The 20,238-nt window shown below is 40.4% G+C and overlaps 1 protein-coding gene across 1 annotated transcript in view; it reads right to left on the bottom strand.

The window, feature by feature from the left end:
- Nucleotides 1-20,238, bottom strand: part of LOC139686742 (glypican-6-like) — a 202,005-nt gene that overhangs the window by 17,687 nt on the left and 164,080 nt on the right. Inside the window, exon 3 of the mRNA XM_071583772.1 lies at nt 9,480-9,714. Coding sequence (XP_071439873.1) covers nt 9,480-9,714 — 235 coding nt within the window. The remainder of the gene's footprint in view (nt 1-9,479; nt 9,715-20,238) is intronic.

Below are 20,238 nucleotides of genomic sequence, written 5' to 3'. Positions count from 1 at the left end.
TATGTTATTTAAGTACAATTTTTTAATATATTTATAGTTTAAATAAAAGATCTGTATACTCTACAGTTTCAGGTTTCACTATGCGGAAATATTTAGTATCCACATTAAAAAATTGTGTACGTTTCTACAGACTTAATTTTAAGGTACAGCACTTTTCACCGACTTGTGGCACCAGCAAGCAGAAATTTCATGTACATTCAGCAACAGATTATATATGTAAAAGACTTGTCTTATTACAGATTGGTGTTGTGCATAAATGATGTCAGCTAATACAGCTTGAGCATCGAAAGCAATGTTTCAAGAGTATGTGCGTGTTTTGGATTATTATTATTAAGTCATCTTACCGGTTAAGGTAGGTTTTGGATGGACACAACTACCAAATACATATTTTGTTACTCTTAACAAAACACAATCCAGCAACCTACTCTACATCAAGTCCCTCTTCATCTCTGCGTTCTTCTTTCCTACCTTCATCCCGTCCAACATCCATATCCTGTTCCTTCCCTTTCCTCGGTTGCCTAACATTCTCTCCTCTATTACAGTCTTCAACATCCCATTGCCGATCAATACGCCCTTCATCCATTTTTCCTGCCTCCATAGGATTTCTACCAACAAACCCCTTTCCTCGCCCACCATACCAAGTACTTCCTCATTTGTTTCCCTTTCGGTCCATTTCACCTTCTTTCTCCATTCTTCTCCACACCCGCATTTCAAAAGCCTCAAATCTACTTCTATCATTCTGCTTCAGTGACCACGTATCCGCGCCGTATGTAACTACGCTCCATATCAAAATTTGAACGAGTCTTTTCTTAACATCCTCTTAACGTCCCTGTCATTAACTCCCTCCTCCTTGTGAAGGATATAAAATTATATTGACAGTGTTTATAGTTTCATTTATTAACACTCGGGGGTATCAAACTATAATATTACATAAGAACATGGAAAAAAAGCAAAACGTATTTCTGCCATCAAAAATCCTCACTTGTTTATAAACATCAATCCTCACACCAGATATGCCAGCCAAGTAATATCCAATGAATTAAACAGGACCGGTTTGTTTCAAATTACATTTGTTATCAATTCATAATTTCCTTTTGAATTTTCAAGTTTTTTAGGCCAGCTAAAATTAAGATGATATTTTCGAAAACGACTAAGGTAATGCATGCTTAAACAAATGGAAAGGGCTTGCTTTTGAGGCATCAAGATCACCACCAATGGAAGAATCACAAAGGAGATAAATTGTTCTAACATTGGGTTTAGGAGTGGACATAAAAAAATAATAGAAAGCTAAGGGTGGTTAACATATCATATTCTTACGATTTCTGTTTAAGCACTATGCATGAATGGATGTCACATTACTTTTCATCGCTCGCCTTTAATACATGAACAATGGCGACATACTGACTCGCGATGTCACGATCCAACCTCCTTAAGCGTAATCAGTCAGAAATACTTGATCCCAACTTTTGAGAGACTATTATTGAGGATATGACAATACGTAATTCATAAATAGGCACGTATTATCGCCACTGATTGAATACTTGGGAAATACAACTAAAATATTTTAAGATCTCCATCCAGGAGGCAAGACTCAACCTACCAGTACGCAGACCGGTGGTCGCCACCAAGACTAGCAAGTAATGTTTTTGTTGCCGATATTTTCCGAGTGAAATAAATCTCACTGAGATTAACGGTTCTTCGACTTTCTCCCCCGAATCCCATAAACTCCCCGTCGTGTCTTTTCCAACCGTTTTCCGCATTGTATCCGCAAAATCCTTCGTGATTTCACTAAGCGAAATTCCCGAGCCGAGGGAGCAGCGACATTCCTCCGCCAGCGGCAATTAGGAAAGGAGGAAAGTCTCCCACCGCCATTTATTGCCTCGAATACCACACTCGCACTGAAATAGTTTCATGGTCAAGGTGTCCGTGGGGGTGGGTGGTGAGGTATTCGGGTGGAAGGTGCGCGAAATCCGACGCCGGAACAACGACCTGTCGGGACAGGAAACCCAGAGGAACGGAGAGACACCTCTTCCTTCATCCCCCTCCTTTCTCGTGAAAACTCGACGTCCTCCCCATCCCGACGGTCGACGAGCTGAGACCTGCATCTCGACCGGTCAAGGGACGGGGAGAGTCCGTTCGTCCTTTCCCTCACCCAGCCCCCCTCCGCTCTTTCCATTCCCCTTCCCTCGGTATCCCGCCCGACTAGATTCCACCCAACGACCCCATCCCTCCCACCCACACACAGGCGAAAGCTTCCTCGAAACCACCGAGGGGCGGGTGCATATTTTCCACCCCGCGGCCATTGTTACAGCAGGCCGGACACCCCGTCAAACCGCCGGCACCCAAAGGCCCGCACGAGCTACACACACACGAAAGCCAGACGGGGCCCCGCAGATACAACTCCATCTTTTGCGCAAGGGGACATTTTTATGTCCCAAAGGGATACGACCGTTTTAGTCACGGTTGGGGGAAGAAGAAGAAAAAAGCGGGATGAAGCTCCTCCTACTTCTAACCAACGGTTGAAAGTGTCCCCCTACGGAACTGCAGGGAACCCTTTTTTTACTCAAACCGTAAAATGGCTTCTTAAGAGGGTTCCGCGCATACCTACCACGGAGGTGGGGAGGAAGGTCAGGGTTGGTGAAGCGCACCCTATTCAAAACGTGGACTTTATTACACTATTAGGGCCAGGAGGTCGATGCCGTAGGAACGCTGTCATTATCGCGAGGCCAATCTATAAAAATGTGTATACCTCGTAGAGGCAGGCGTTCGGTGCCTGATGTCACCGTGTTTGCGTGAGGTTACAAATTCATCACAACTTAGCATCGAAAGGGTTCGTTATTTTCTTACCTCCGGATATCGCTCACGATCGTTTGAAAAGGTATTGCATGCGGCTTCATAATTACAGACGCCTTAAAAGATCTAGCATGCGATAAGAATATAGATTTCCAGGAAAAAGTCTAATTTCCATATACTCGTATGTACGTAGGTATTAATACATAGACAATTCGTCTTATGAGCTCATGGGAGAGCTATGGATTATAATTTGGGGGTCATGTTTCATGCAAATAAGATGCAGATGTTTTATAACCATTTCATTCTGGGAAAAACTTTACTTCGGAGAAGTAAAAGGAAAAACGTCCAGAGTAATATGATCCAATTCACCGAGATGAATGGTTTATCATAAAATAATCACAAAGCCTTGCGTTAAAAATGTATACTCGAAATTTAATAATGCCAAGGTAACAAATTTATAAAGGAACGCCACCGAGCCAAACCGAACGTTTTTTGCATGCGAATACGGTGGATTAATTCACTCGATTTCGGAGAATAAAATCAAATTAGAGACAAATTGAATACTTATTAAATCCTTCGAAAATAATTCATGGAAAAAACTCACCTCTAATGCAATGGGTTAGTTACTGCATCACCTCATTCGAATCAATTAACGGAAAAGTACAAAATCACAACACTCACATAGATTCTAAATTAAATCCTGTTTCCGAATGCATATAAACCCACCAATTACTCTACTATTTCGCCGAATCACGAATCGCCGGGATGATTCATTTATTTTTTTAAATGATGACTACGTTTGATTGCGTTATCCGAAGTAAGTACTTAAGAAGATTATGTGAGAATGGTAGACAGAAAATTATTAATTAATTGGGTCATATTACCAATATTTTTGGGTGCAATTCCTTCGCACGTGCACGCATTGTACACCATTCGTACACGAGAGATATGTTAAATGTAAGGATGGTAATGTAATATTTTTCAAAAGACTGCACTAAAGATGGTGACGAAATTTCACTATGTAAAAATCTTTACCTTCAAAATCAATTCGCCAAAATAAATCACTCATCTAAGCGAATGATTTTTGCACTGTGAAATTATTCCACTTCGATGGACATCAGCGGATGAATTCGTCGGATGACGAACTGTTGCGGCATTTCTCGCAGTTCATTGAATCTGCAGAAGATTTACATCAAAAGTTATCCTTTATCAAAGGATTACAATCACCTATTAACGCAGATCATTTCCAAATCATTTTCAACCCAGGTAAGTAATTTATTCCTGAATCTGGAACTGAAGTACGAATAGGAGTGGCAACCTGACATTTAGGCCGACGAGGTTGAGCAGTCGACTTCGTCGATTGACTCCATGGACTAGGGGCGTTTAAAACCTTCCAGCGGAGGTCCAAGCATGGAATGTCACTATCTGGAAACCTACGTTAGCTGCACGGGCACATGCAGTCACAAGTCGATAGCTGAATGCCGTAAATAAATTAAAGCAATACAACTGGGGAGCGAAACTGGCACTTTTCGTTGAGCTCTCGACCAATTATGCTTACCAACAAGAAGAGATAATCTCTCGTGGCGAATATTGTTAACGAGTACCTTGTGACGTACATTTCTGAGCGGAGGGTAAAGGTTATTTTCTTCAAAAAGCAGTGAATGCCTAATTATTCCGAGGAAATCTATCGGTCGGATTAGTAAATTATCTTCCACGAAATATAATATCTAAGCAATCCATTACGTATCCTTGCGCAAACTCACAAATTAAGAACTTCTCCCCGCTCATCTAACAATGCTTCACCAGCCATATATTACCAGCCATATATTACCAAGAAAAACTCTAACTTACAAACAACGTAGATCCGTATACTTCACACAACTTTAACATAAACAATGTTAAGCTGAATCATACCGACAAGTCATGGGTTATAAAAAAAAATTTGAAACCTTGCTAATGAAGCATTCAATGAAATATTATGACGCTACTAATGAAAGCGAGAGCAATATGTATCGTGACGTATGCGTACTTGGTGAGGGTGGGAGACCATGATAAAGAAAGTTAATGCTTTCCGAAGATTTTGAAAATAATTATGCGATCACGCTCTTTCATTAAGGCTGGTAAATTTGGACGAAAATAAAAGACGTAATAATAATTGGCAGGTAGCTTCAATTTAACTCTGCTACAAGCAGTTCCAAGGGCTTGGGCCAACTCTGCAATAATTTTTTTAAACCTGTAAATACCTTGCCGTTCACTCAACCATTGGGAAGTAATAAACGAAAGAAGCATTATAGAACCAAATTTATCACACCATTATCCAATCTTATGGGTTCAGTAACAATGAAATGCCCATAAAAGTAAAATTCTCGACAAAACGTCGCAATATCTTAAAATCTTAAATTCATTTTTTTCGATTGCATTAAAAATTATAAAAGAAATTAATTTATGACACGGCGCCAAGAAACATACGCAGGCGTCGGTTGACGAAATGTAAATTATTGGACGTACTGATTTGTATAAAAATATCTACAAGCTACAAAAAATACTTTTATCACTGGATCAATACCGTCTGGCGTCCTCAGCACGATCCTGATAACACCATGAAAACCGATCAACCTTCAATCGATAACACATCTTTTCATAGGGGCAGTAAAAATTCGGGAAAATTATATCTCGGGTATTTTTTTATTTTGAGTACCATTTTTTGGTTTACCGGCTACTAAGGCCATTTAGGGTCATGCGAGCACAACGAGCCATTTTAATTATGGGTAATTAGGAAGGCTTATTTATAAGCGGCCTACTATGCCATAACAGTAATCAACCCGAAGGTTGATTGAGATAGCTTGAGGGTAGGGCTCATCTCGTTATGACCCTATTGCGTGAGAAATTTGCAAATATTTAGGTTGCGGGTCGAGTACATACAAGTACATGACGCCCGAGGTTTATCGCCAAGTTCCGAGATCCACATAAAACCATTTCGCTTGGATTTGATCAGAGGCATCACCCGGAGTTGAACCCGAGTGCCTAGCTAGTTCCCGGGTAGAATACGGGAACTTAATCAGCAGCCGAATGCTATTTACAACAGCTACATAAGCTATGGCATCTTATTACTTTTTTAATGGGGCAAGGAGACAAAAAACATCGACATAACAATGCAAGCAAATGATATCCGTATCAACCTTCGGTATGAGAGAGAAAATGTCACCTACTCGTAATTACAAAAATAGTACGGTTAACTTCTAATTAATTAATCCTAATTAAACTAATTTCGTATCCCACATAAGCACACCGGATCATGACCCTAAATAATCCGAAACCTATGCACTTATGCAAAACACAAACACACACACACATATTTATTTATTTCTACAGTTCATGTATCCATGTTTTTCAAACAGTTTCGGCTCCATAAGAGTTCATTTCGGCGCCCATTGTTACAGCAGTAAATATGAGTCAATATTATTCCTAACACGAAATATTCATATGAAACAGGTGTACTTTATGAAAGTAAAAAGTTTCATAAACGTCCATAAAATTTCGTGCGCGAAGGTTAATCGAAATTCCAACAATTGTGTCTCAAAAAACCTCTGTGAAAAGGCCAAGTATTCTCTCCCTGATTCAGACACGAATGTTTTCCAGTGAGACCTTCAAATCTACATACTTATGAACTTGTATTATTTGATTTATTATGTCGTATTGAAGGTGAATAAATATTTCGTTAAAGACCAAACTGAAAGCGAACCTTGGATCAATAAGTAAATAGTAAGATAGATCGGTTGATCACTATCTTTTGACGCATTGTACAATCACGTGCACCAAGGCGACAGACACAGCATTGTTCCTCGACTCGAGAAAGAATAAGTGACACGCGTCTCCAACCAGCACGAGAGTGCACTGTGCACACGTATCACTAACTGAGCACAAACGTGACGTGCCTAACGATTATATCGCGTACTTTCCTCTCGAACAATTGAGGGTCGACTAAAGAAACAATGAATGGGACAAGAGGAGCACGATGCTACGATTTTCGCAGCGAAGTCCTCACGTGAGGTTTTAAATCTAATATCGCTTCTGGCCGGCACGCGAAATTATGATCGCGTCAAAAATTCCCTTCTTTTTGGCACGCGATGGACGCGAGGACGCCATTCCATTCGGAGAATTAGGAAGCCGACGGAAATTGGGGAAACGACTCGAACGAAATCCGCGTAAAATATTGGTTGGTTGAACCATATAAAATGAAATAATTTAATCAAAGTAATTAACAGAGATTAGCGGACTCGGCAAATATTTTATGGGCATGCAGACACACGAGTTTCACTCATAACGCTTGAAATAAGACTATACAAAAAGAAAAAAAATTTATCACTTGCGATAGTAAGAAATCGCATTGGAGAAAACATACACGCGAAGCTGGCGTTATATTTAATAATAATAATAATAATATTAATAAATTTAATATGCTCAGCGCACAGGATATAATTAATAATAATATCATGTGAGCTGTAAGCAAATGTCAAGCAAATACTCGCTCATGTAATAACACGCAAACTTTGGCAGCAGTGATTCTAAAATGCTAATAATTCTGGTGTATGTATTGCATCTATAACGCTATTTGCCGCCTTCCGATTCCCAATCTCCAGCTTTCTCTATCTTCCCACAGCTGTTCTCCGAAACCTCTTCCCGGCATTGATCAGTTGATTCTCTCACGCCATCCACATTTGGCATCGGCCTCTTTTCCCTCTTCTTACATGTTGTTAGTGTAGGAGTACTTGTTTAGGTGATCTTCATTCCTTCACTCGCAGCACGTGGCCATGCCATTATGGCTGTCTTGTTCAGATCTCATCCTATGGGATACATATACGAGTCGGTTTATTCCTTCATTTTTGGCATTCTCTACTCTAAAGATACCAGCCGACCGCCTCGAAAAAGCCACCCCTGTACTATTTACCGTTTCTACATTTCTTTCCTTTAGATGTCAAACTTTGCATCCATATGCTTAAACACTTATGATTATGACATTTTATCTTTTGTGTCATAGTGGCGAAAACTACACGGTGGCATTAAAGTTCCCAACATAAAGCCACCGTAAAAAATGCTCTCTTTAAGTTCGGTTAAACTTTATCTGGAATATACGCGCTGCCGACCCTCCCAACCACACCACAAAAAGCAATTCGGCACATGCGATCGCCGACCTATGGCGCACAATTGAATAGCTTGGCGCAGCACTGGCACCAACCCAATTTTTCCTCACAGCTTCGTCATCACTGAATTTAACCCGATGCACCACAAATTTTAATCCGCTCCCGGTAAAAGAGCGTGAAATTTACTGACTATAAATCTTATCATAAGGGGCATATATTGAGCGAAAGGCAACAAGAAAAAATAGCACATTCATTCAAGTTATTCTACTTAATAAGGTAGGTTTTTAGATTTAGATGACGCCTATTATTTTCTAAGTGTCGTGGGAGCATTCTCTTTAATTGTCCAACATTATTTATTCATTATTTTCTTTGCAACTTCCGTCTACCTTCGTGATGTCTAAAACCCTATTTATTCTCTTATTTCCCCTAACTCGCTGAATCAACATTCTCCCTTCTATCACAGCTTTCAGCATCCCACTAAATTTCAATATTTCCTGCATCCACTCTCGCTATCTTTTTCTCATTTCCCCATGAACTTACTCTCCTCGCCAACCCTGTTTTAACTTTAGCGTTTGTCTTCCCCCAAAAAGTTAAAGACGACTTATTCATTTTGCCCTTTCATTTTGCCGACTGATGAGTTGACACTAACTAGTCCTAGAATAACACTCACACGAATGAATAGCGAGACGTACAAGTACATAATGGTGAATTGAAAAGGATTGTGAAAGGTTTGCCCTATCACATGTGCTTTTCCTGCCGATATCTAAGACACGAGATAAAACATGCATTGGGGACTGTCGAGCACATTTACGCTTATACTCATCACGTTTCCTCTTTAAAGGTACGGCGCACATCTCGGGTGGTCATCATTAGGGACAGATGTTTCCTCCGACGAATTCAGGGTCAGCTCAGCTGAGGTCACACTGTCGCTTTGCGTCAGCTCAAAAAAAAATGGACGATACCTACTTTCTGCACCCGGGCGGTCAATTGGCAGTCTCTGGTCCTTGTCCACATACCCGTACAGTAAAGTACACTACACTTAAATGCATTGACTGATAATTCGTTCTTCCTACTCATAAAACATCAAATTTATGAAAAGATTAAAAGTAATTTCCCATGAAAAAAATTGGCCCTCCCCCCCCACCGAGATGTGCGAGTTTCACGCGCCGTATAGGGCTTGGTACGAGATGAGCTATTTCCTGACCTATCATAACAGCCTTTGGTGTGAAAACATTGTTTTTTACGTATAATTTGTAGCATTATTCAATCAAAACATCAATTACTATCAATACTAGCTTTTCTCCTTTCAATCCACCCTTGAAGTTTGAGAAAATTCAGCTCATTAAATAGCCCACAGAGAAAACTTATTATGATAACCAGAAGAGTTGTCCGAAAGCTTTTCATAATGCGGATACTAAAACACTGCACTCGTAGGTATACTTACCCTTCTCCACATAGGACCCTAAATAGACACATTCTATTCACCGCACCAACCTAATCCCTAGCCCAAAACTGCAATTTATTTTTATAAGAGGCCCGACTTACTTTGCGTCGAAGTGGTACTGCTGGTTGAGAACGGTGAACATTTTCTGGTATAGGGTCGCGAAGAAGTTGTCCATCGCATCTGCCAGCTCAATGTTCCCACGAGTGTAGTACCTCTCCAGCTTCTCAAAAAGGTCCGTGAATACGTAAGAATTCTCCTCATAGATGACACCATAGGTCCTTTTGAACATCTCGTGGAAATCCTTCTTGGAAGTTTCAAGAAGATCTCGAAAAAATTCTGCAAGAAAAGATCCATCGTTACGTATATTTAGTGGATTCAAAGTAATCATTAAGCATGCATGACAAGCGCGGAGGAGTATAAATATACATTTATTCCACTTAATGAAGCATTTTAAAAAGCATATTTACAATTATTAATTTTTAAAGCGAAATATAGGTGCCCCAGAGTAAACCTGTTTCTGGGGTTAACATCAATAGCATTTGGCTTCAAAGACAGCTGGATAGTGGTCAGCAGAACATTATTTTAATACATCATTCGATACCTTTGAATTTTATCAATATATACAAAGTATTTTATTCACGAACACATAAAAAACAAACAAAAATGAAAATTATTTAATGAAAAAGCGATTAATCACACATGATTTCGGATGAGCTTATATTTTGGCAGTTATTCCTTTGAAAACGGCCAGGATATGATGGAAAACGACGAGATAATGACGCCTATTCAAAACTTAAAAGATTTAAAGAGTGTATACAAAGCGAACGGTAACTACGGCCGTATAAATATAATGGGAAGAGTTCACCCCAGCCGTACTCTTATAAATGGGCAAAGGATGGGTGAGGGAAATTGGAGAAAATACAAGCAGTAAATCGATAAAAATTATAAAATTATTATTATTATTTCTTAATTTTATTTCAATACGTGTGATTGGTGGGCCCCTGACGCAGAGGGAAACCTCTCGTAAGCCCTGATAGAGTGAGAGTGTATGCGACTAGCAAGGATCACTGCTGCATAGTACATCCAAACTAGAGAATGCGTGATTAACTTTCACTTTTTTAGTATTCAAAAATTTTTGTATTATTCTAAATTTTACTACGTGCGTTTGAGTGCTTGAGACTAGCATAGATCAATGCTGTATAGTATATCCAAGCTAGATAATACGTGATTTATTTGCAGTCATCCATTTCATTGTTCTAACCGTTTGCGGTATTTAAATATTTCAATTATTTTCAGTTTTTTTACTATATTTATTGTTGGTCTTATTTTCAGTTAATTATTTAATTTTATAATTTTTATCGATTTACTGCTTGTATTTTCTCCAATTCCCCTCACCCATCCTTTGCCCATTTATAAGAGTACGGCTGGGGTGAACTCTTCCCATTTTATTTAAAGAGTGGTTTAAAAATGATCATCGCAACATATTTCCAAGCAACTGGCCACGTTCATGAATCTCAGTCTCGCCTTTGGACGTCACTATAAATAATTTTAACGACAAATCTCTCTTTATGCAACCACCACTCACACCGAAGACGCTGTTACATCCCTTACATTGTTGAAGCTTTTTTTTTATACGTGTATATTCCCGAAAATGTGAAAGCTGAATCCGAGACAAGCTGAAATGAAGGAAGATGGTCGTCAAGAGATTTGATGAAAGGAAGAGGCGCAAAAATCTCGATGAGTGCATACAGTATTCCATACCAGAGACCGAGCGAAAACGGGTAAAAGAATATTCTTCATAGATTCGGGGAAAGGGCGGCAATTTTTTCAATGGGAGGAAATTCAATGCTATTCCAATTCCATGAGGTATTTCTCCGATTCCCAGGACAGTTTTCACTATTCGCGCAATTTACTCAGGATTCCCAACTACCAGAATGAAATTTTTTTAATAAAATTTTCGACCTCGTTGAGCTCGCATATCGTCTTTAAATTCTACTCTGGCGGCTAGTTTCTTTTGCTGCAGTGACCGACAAAGGACGCTATGCATGCAGTGGTTAGATCTTAGCCTCGCGATAGTGGTCACTATTCCGTCGTTATCAAAGTAAAACATATTTTGCCCATGTCAACGAGAAATCATATTTCGTCGTCGACCTACGCACTGCAATTGTTAAACATATCCTCGCGTGCTCGAAAACTATTTGAACTCCTACTACCTTTTTGCCCGCTGAACTCAGCGATGAAGAGATAGCGACAAGAACTTGGTCAACGATATAACTGGCCTCGGAGCGGTAACATGTGATGAAAAGGAGAGGTTCTGAATTGAATAAGTGGATAAAAATATCAAACGACACCGAAATCAGAAAACAAAGACCGCATTCGAGACACTGCAAATTTAAAATCAAAGCGACCTTCCCGTCAATATTTCTTTGTTCCAAGGTCCTGTCACTGTCCCAATCGGTTATTTCCAATTCTGTTACTCTGAAAGGCCATTGCCATTGAATGGGATTTAATTTAATTCTTCGGAGTGATGAATGTATGCTTGAAATTATCCCAGACAAATTTTCATCCCGACGACCAGTTTCGATTCATAGAATCATTTTCAAGTATTTGAACATCTTAAAATGACGCAATTCATAGTAACTACTTAAAATAGATATTGAAAGAGGATACAATATCATTAGAGGGAAAGAGCAAACATGTTTTCATCACTATAGAACAATATGACCACGTTCAAACAAATGCCGATGGCATGATACACTTCAAAGAATACTTGAAGATAAAATTGAAAGATTTCGTCATGGACGTATTCAAGGTTGGATCTTCCGTGGTGTGTCTAAAATCTACATCTAATCGTGCACGCCGCCACGAGGGTGTGTGGCAGGAGGTGTAGGTTTAGATTTTTGCCAATTGATTAACTGTGGATTGATCATTAATGGCAATCGGGAAGTACAAGTTGACGCAAATTATGTTGCCTAATGTAGTTAATTTCCCTTAACTTATCGCAGTAGTCTCGGCTTGCAATGTTTAACACAAATAGAGTTAAACTTGGGTGATTTCTACTCCTCTAAATTGTGTCAGGATGTACTTTTAAATTTTATGACCCAATATAATGTATATTATGATGGCTTGAATGGAAGAAGGGACCATTTGGCATCAATTTCGCCCTAATGAAGACGTCTATCTATCTAAAAGTTGAGGCCATGCCCCGATCTTCGTGTGTTCAATGCCTCCCAGCCAAGGACTTTCAATAATGACGTGACGCCTTCGGTTCGTCCTTCACGAATATCCACGGAACGGCAGCTTTTCTTCGTATCCCATTTAATTACTTAATTAAGTCCTCCGGCGAAGGATCCGAAATACTAGACGCATCCCTATTCAAAGCGAAGTCTAAACAACACGAAATACAAGTCGCCTCTCTCCTTCAAGTTTTCATTCGAAACTTGAACATTCTTCGTCTGAAGAAACATAGTTCCCTCAGTGCTGTTCCGCAGGTCTTCACGACGAGCTCCCCCATGTTAGGTCTGATGACAGTGTAATTTTAAAGTGTTTTACTAGGCCTGCCACCTCCTCTGAGTCTCCATGGGAGACACTTTCTGGGCAAGGGGAATGAGTCTCCCGAGTGGCGAGGGTGGTTAATATCGTGGATTTCGAAGTAACGATTTGTGTTTTTGATTCTGACTTTGGGTTGTTTCCTTTCCCACCTCACCTTTCTCCCAATTCTCAATCCCATCATCCTTATTCCCATTATCTTTTTTTTCTCCTTTCCCCACCCAAATTACTTCGGAATGCTTAAGAGTGACCTTCGTTGCTATTGCGCAAATGTTTGCTTACAACAAACTTTCCCAACATTTTTTTTCCAAAGACAAGTAATTACTGGGTGATTTTTGTATCGTTAGAATATGAGGAAAGTGATCTCTCACAAAGACAGCTTCATTTACTCCTGGGAGTGACTTAATCCAGGGACCGGTCTTGAGAGATAACGGTATGATCTCGCCAATCCGTAACTGAAGGTGTCAGAAATTTGCAAAAAATGTACGTATCACAAGTATGTCGGAAGGAAATTTCACGATACCATTTTACTAAAGACCATACCTTAATCTATCACGCTCAAGTAGCTTAAACGAAAACAAAAGTTTACTTCCCATTTCCTGGAACACATTTCATTCCAGAGCTCTCTCTTTCCGGACACTTTCATTTCCCGTTTTTGGCTTATCCCAGATTTCCACCCACATCCAACTTAACACATTTTCTCTCTCATTATTGACCTCCTAGTATCCTAGTTGCTGACGAATTCCGGGCGAGTTCTCCGCAACACCCAACAGGATAATTTTAATGCACTCAAATACACATAGCATATCTGAAATCCTAAAACTTCGAACACCTTAACAATCAAATTTTAAAGTCAACCATGAACGCGGGTGGCAAATTGTGAGTGCATGATATAACCACCATAGGAAAATTTTACCCCACTGCCTCACTCGTTATAACGTCCATGTCACATCTCTTTTTCCTGGCCCCCTAATCTAACTATCCACAGTGAAGGTACATAAATCCGAATCATACAGTATTGGAGCTGCCTTAGAACGCGAGTTTAACAAATAAAAATTACCCTACTATTTGATAGCATTTAAGGCCTTAACAGCACAGTAAGAAGTTAAAGCAGTGATCGATCACGACAGATGTTCTACGTCAAGGAATAAAGAACACGCTCGTCCAGGTTTCTCCAGCTAACTTTTAGAATAAGAAAATTACTTTTTAAGCACACCGCAAATACCGTTGTCGAGGCAAAACCATGAAAACATTATACTTGGAAGAAGACCTATCGTGAAAAAAGATTTTATGACATATTTGATTAACTAAGAAGGGGCGAAAAATTCTTCGAAGCTCACCGAAATGTAGAGAGGGGGAAAGGATAACACTATTGTTTCATTTTAGACTCATGCCTCAAAGATTTTTCAAAATAGCAACACCCGATAAGACTATCTATTTACATGAACGACTCTTATTTAATTCCTCTAACACCATTTTAATTTTTCTTACACATAAATCTCTGTATCACATGCGGGATACTAATTTTATGGTGTACGATTCAGCTTTAGGCTACCGAAATTATAATTTTCTTGATACGATAACTAATTTCCTGTTCAAAAATCCTACGTTTATACGGTTGACGCATGTCATCTTTAAAACCACATTCTATAGCTATTGTTTCACCTTTTCCACAATGACTGATTTTATGCCATATTTCATTAATTCACAGAGTCAGTTGGGAAGGCGAAAAAAATGATTTGGTTGTCTCTCATTCGACTGATGCTTGCCCCCAATTTTCCCAAGAATCAGGAAGTAACGTGAAGAAGGGAATGGAAGGCTAAAGAATTAAAATTTCCCGCGAAGGGTCTAAATTGAGATTCATTTCCTGTGATGTTTACATTTATCGATTCATTCTCTAAATTAAATTCGTGATGCGTTTCTTTCCATAATCCAAAACTGTCACGCATCCCGGTGGCTGACGAAACACCGTTCGTGTCACAGTTTAATTACCAATGAATTGCGAACTATTCAAAAAGTCCCTTGTGTTTTCTCCTCAAATATTCATCCATCCCATACGCCAAAACAACGGAGCACGGTAAATGCGAAGCTATGTAGATGCAGCCTGGGCGGATCAAAAGAGGGTCATCGCTCTCCCCAACGTAGGTCGGGCCAGGAAAATTAACTCGACTGACGGGCAGAATTCCCTTCAACCTCGTAGGTTATCATTATTCTACAGTAAAAAAAAGTTCAATGGTTAGCAATTATCAAAAAATGATCTGAATAAGAAATAATTTCGAGAAAACTTTAGGAGTAACATTCACTCCAGCGTGGGTAAATGATGCTTAATTATCCCCACCTCCCCCATAGCTTTCGGGAAGTTTCTTGATCAACCAAGGAGATGCAGTAATTATCACTACGTTCTTTCCCAAGTTTTCCCGTGCAAACTGTGATTTCAAAACGAATAAACTCTACCAACTTTCTGAAACTTATTTGGTCTGGAATGACTCAGTAATGACCAAAGAATTCTTACCTATTCAACCAAATTCTTCGATTTTTACCTCCGCTTAATGGATTTGCGCCGTTTCGTCGCCAATTAGTATTTTGAATTAAATGGCTATTCATGAATAACTTCAACGACCGAAGAATAAATATCATACATTGATGATAATACAGGTTCCACTCAAATACTGTGGAACGGCTTAAGGCAGTGTCCCCATAAGCCTGCTTGATCATATCGAGGGTCTCGGTTGCCGTCTTCCCGAGTTTAGCACAAAACTTCACGGAATAACGTTGCTCTAAATTCAGATTCATTTTGTTTTTCGACGCGGACAAAAAACTTGCTTCACTAAAAACGGTGTCCTCACTCAACGACAGCCCGCAGGCGACTGAGGTTGGTGTCGGTCTGTTGCTAAGAGCCCCCTCCACCTTACCCTGCCAGGCATACCCCCCTCCAACGCTCCGTTCGTGCCAGAGAAAATCAGTCCTACCACTTTTGGGTGCGACCCTGTATCTAATTTATATAAATACTGTCACCTTTCCCCTTTTCCAGGGCGTATTTCTCCACTACTAGAGAACGCAAAGCGGAGCGGAACTCAAATGCAGCCGATGACTATGACAGGAAAAATTGTTTAGAGAGATAAATATTACAATATCGAAAGACATAAAAAGAGATAGAATGGTAAGTAAGAGTGAGGGAGGGGAACATAAAATGTGCTTCTTGAACTACCTACTTGAAAGCTTTTAGAAGAAATTATAGGAAGATAAAGAGGCCATTAACGTAGAAGCTTTCGTATTGTTCGCGCAGTCTGAGGCCATCCTAAGCCGACTGCTACATTAAGTATTATTTTCCGACTAAATATAGAGTCGCTGCATAGTTAGGCAATGGATCGTAAATGGTTCAGTTTATAGAGATAGTAACATTGAAGCCGGAAGTCAAAAATGACAATGTTTCTGCTAATACGTCCAAATATAACAAACCAGTTATGGGGAATGGATCCAAGAGAATATATTTAGCTATATTTGAATCTCATGGATACCGATCAGTAATTGGTCACGGAAAAAGCCCCTCGTTTGATTACTTGCAATCGTTAATATTTGTGGGGCGTGGTATTCTAGTGGGTAGAGCACAGGGCTACTGACTGGTGGGCCCGTGTTTGATTCCGGTTGACATCTCCGAGCACCCTTAGCATTACTCAATCAGTGAGAATTTTCAGGCATCAAATCCTTCTGGGAAACCTCAGGCGCCACACACAAAAGAACTGGCCCTTTTGCCCTGTTTATGCGTGAATTTCACACGCAATTGGACTTTGGTATCTATTGGGTGAACACAAACCTCATCCATCAATCCTTTTTAAAACCCCAAGATGCAAAATTAAAAATACTTCACAGAATACTTATCGACTGATACCCGAAACAGTCACAGGTATTAGAATGTTGGAGGAAAACGTTACGGGGGAGACCCGAAAGAATTCTTCAGAAGGAAATACAAAGAAGTTCTGAGCCATCAACAACAAAGAAATATGTATGTGCAAATGGCCAGGAGAAGTCGGATCCTGGAAAAAATAGAGACGACCTGTTGGCGAAACACAGGTGGTCGATGATATCACGGCGGTGGTGAGGGATGGCAGGCACCTTCCATATTATTCAACGATACTCGGGACGCCCCCGCGATTTCACCAAAACGCCCGGGAGGAGGCACTTGAGAATGGTGCCATAAAAGCGCGGTAGTGACCCGGGATTTATTGGGCGCCGCCGAAACGCACCTCGGTGCCCTCGAGTGGTAAAACGAAATTTCCAAACTTTTACAACTTTACGGCCTTCGCTCTCTCTCTCTGTCTCTCACATGGGAGGCGTGGTGATATTTCGCTCGCCGCTGAGAGAGCCACGCGGAGTAGGCCCTCACTTCTCCCACAGACGGAACCCGAAATGTTTAGCACCGATCTCCGAGCGTTTCTCCAGTGTTTCTCTGGCACTGTATCCGGCGTGTCAGAAATCATCAGGAGGTCCTAGCCAGCGTGATAAGTAGAACATACTAACTAATCCTTAGAAAACGAGGGGAATGCGGTTCTACAAATATATAAAATTTAATTTTTGATGGACAAAAAATATAACAGTTTACCTATTTATGAAGTATTTTAGAAAGTTGTCAACGTAGTAAGGAAGATGAAGCGAATTTAAGAAAAACTGCGCTCGGAAAACAAAGTTTTACAAAAAGGGAAGAATAGATGACGGTCACCTTAAGGAAAGATTTAAGATGGAGAGTTATAAAAATTTTACTCTGAAACTTAGTTTTGTACGGCTGGGAAAGTTGGCCGTTGAGGAAATAGGTTGAGCATAGTATGGGATGGCATTTGGAATGTGGGTGTGGAGAAAATGGAGAAAATAAAATGGACGGATAGGTAAAGAAGGAAAATGTTCTAGGCAGTGGAGGAAAAGTGGTATATATTGGTATAAATTCGAAGAAGGAAGGAAAAGTGGCTGCAGAAGATACGTACCGAAAGGTAATGTGATGCCGAAGACGGTATTAGAAGGGAGATTGCTCGGAAAGCGAGATAGAGGGAGAAAAATAAGAGAAATATTGGCTGGAGTTCAGGGTGGTAGGGACGGGAAGGAGCGAAAGAGCGAGTTATTGTAATATCTAGAATGGATTTAGAGGATATTTTGTGTCGTGCTATTCACAGCTTATTAGTACAGGTACTGTGCAGTGCCTAGGTCGATCGAAACTCTCTACAACCCCGAAGGAAACCGCTAAAAATGAACACCCATTGCACTATGACCATCGGGACATAGATCTAGGAACCGCAGCAATACCATGTAGCAGGAGATGCTGGGACCAAAGCAAACTGAAGTACTCGACCCCGACGGTTGATTTCATGGGTGAGGGCAGATCTCACCTCGTATTAAGCCCTGAGATGTGTGAAATTCACACATTTACACGGTAGGGGGAGCTGATCCTTTCCCTTTGCTATCTGAGGGCTCACAAAAAGACTTGTCACCCGAGAATACACACAGCTTGATTGAAGTTGAGGATGCCCAGAGGCGTCCCCCGCAATCGAACCCAGTTACTGCGGCTAGCAGATCAGCTTTCTACCCGCTGGGATACCACGCCCCCTTGATGTTGGGACCCACTTTGTTTTATTTGCACCATAGGAAGTCATGGATGTACTCCATGAAGGGCTCACAGAAGGAAAGGGTAGAGATGGCGGCATCGATAGATTACTATTATCGTCACGTTTTATGTTGGTCTCATTGTGATCAGATTTGAGGCAGATAAAAACGAGTGGATATAAACATGTATTAGTTGGGCGCATATTTGTACATTTTATCTTGGTGCTCCATTGTGCCGGTGTATGGTTAGGGTCGTAAATTTTCATTACCAAAAAATAAACTCGCGTCCAGCATCTTCATAAAATGTCTTGGTCCGGCTTGCCCCTCTTCGTGACTGGAAGAGATTTCAATCCTTGTCTCCCCGACGACCCTCTAGCAATTATCTGCTTCTCGTAAAATTTAATTATCGTTTAGAAATGTATAGGATCGTCTCCGAACTTCAACTAATTCCTTTAACAGAACTTTTTCCGTCAGGCTTCAATCGCTTGCCACGTACTCTAAAATATGGGCTGACCAAAGTGTGATAATATAATCACAATAAGGCTAATAATAGACAATTTCATAAATACGGGGTATTTCACTCGCCAGATTTTACATACATTTAATAGTTAACGCGTTATCCTCTATCTTATTCGAAATAAAGTCAAATTAACAAAACACCACCGACCCAGGTACTAATAATATTGCGGTGATTTTTGAAAGACTGTGGATCAGTAAAAAAATGCCTTGTTTAATTTTACGCCAGTTTGACGCGACCAGTTATTAGCGAGTAGCAGTAGTAATTTTAGGTGAGGCGACCGACAGCTCAGGTCATTTGCGCCATTAGGGATGGACAGGAAAGGATGAAGGGTGGAGAGAAACCCGGCGTCGGCATTAGCCTACTCTTGTCGAAAGGCGCCAAGGAGTCCGCAGTTAAACGTCCCATCCGACGCACGTCGTGCTCACTCAAAGTGCTCTCCACAGAGCACCTCAAGTAGGGATCGGCATGCCACTGAAAAATATCTGCCGGATCCGCGATTCGAACCCGGGCCCTCTCGGAGGGAAGTCACACGTATATACTATACTATTTTTATATATACGCATGATATTAAAGTTTTCAAGTCTTTCCCTCAAACCTTCAGCTTAAATATCTTTGTCATCAACTCTCTTCTTCTAGTAAAAGCTTCTTTAACTGATGCAATACTTCTTCAAATGTCCTCACCATTTTGACCCCTACCTCTATTACACTCCCCAAATAGGTGAGCCGTTCCACCTACTCCAATATATCTTATTTCCCTTACCCCTCAATTTTAAGGTTTATCTTATCCTTTCTATTTCACGAGAACCTCACCTTTGTTTTCCTCTCACTAAATCCCATTCCAAATCCATCGTATTGATTGCGTAATGCGATCGGCCATGACTGAAATCCCTGACTGGCTAAATAAAGCTTCACCGCTTACTAATCGAACAAATATGATCCGGTGAATTCCCGGCTGACTCTCGCTCAGACCTCCAGTTCCTCCCATGACTCTTTTATTATTTCCTTCGCCAACACGTGAAAAAAGGGGTGATACTGGATAACCTTCTCTTAGCCCGAATACTACTCATCCCGACTCTTCATAAACCACATGCATTGGAGCAGTATGATACATTTACAGGTCGCGGATAAGTCGCCGATTCCTCTATTCTACCACTACCTTCTACGAAGCAGTGTTTAATTCGACCCAATTTGCACTGCCGAAC

This window comes from Hetaerina americana, unplaced genomic scaffold (assembly GCF_022747635.1).
Source record: "Hetaerina americana unplaced genomic scaffold, ioHetAmer1.1.p SCAF_15, whole genome shotgun sequence".
In the NCBI taxonomy this organism is placed as follows: Eukaryota; Metazoa; Arthropoda; class Insecta; order Odonata; family Calopterygidae; genus Hetaerina; species Hetaerina americana.
Note: the sequence above shows the minus strand (reverse complement) of the source record. Positions and strands in the feature narration are given on the sequence as shown.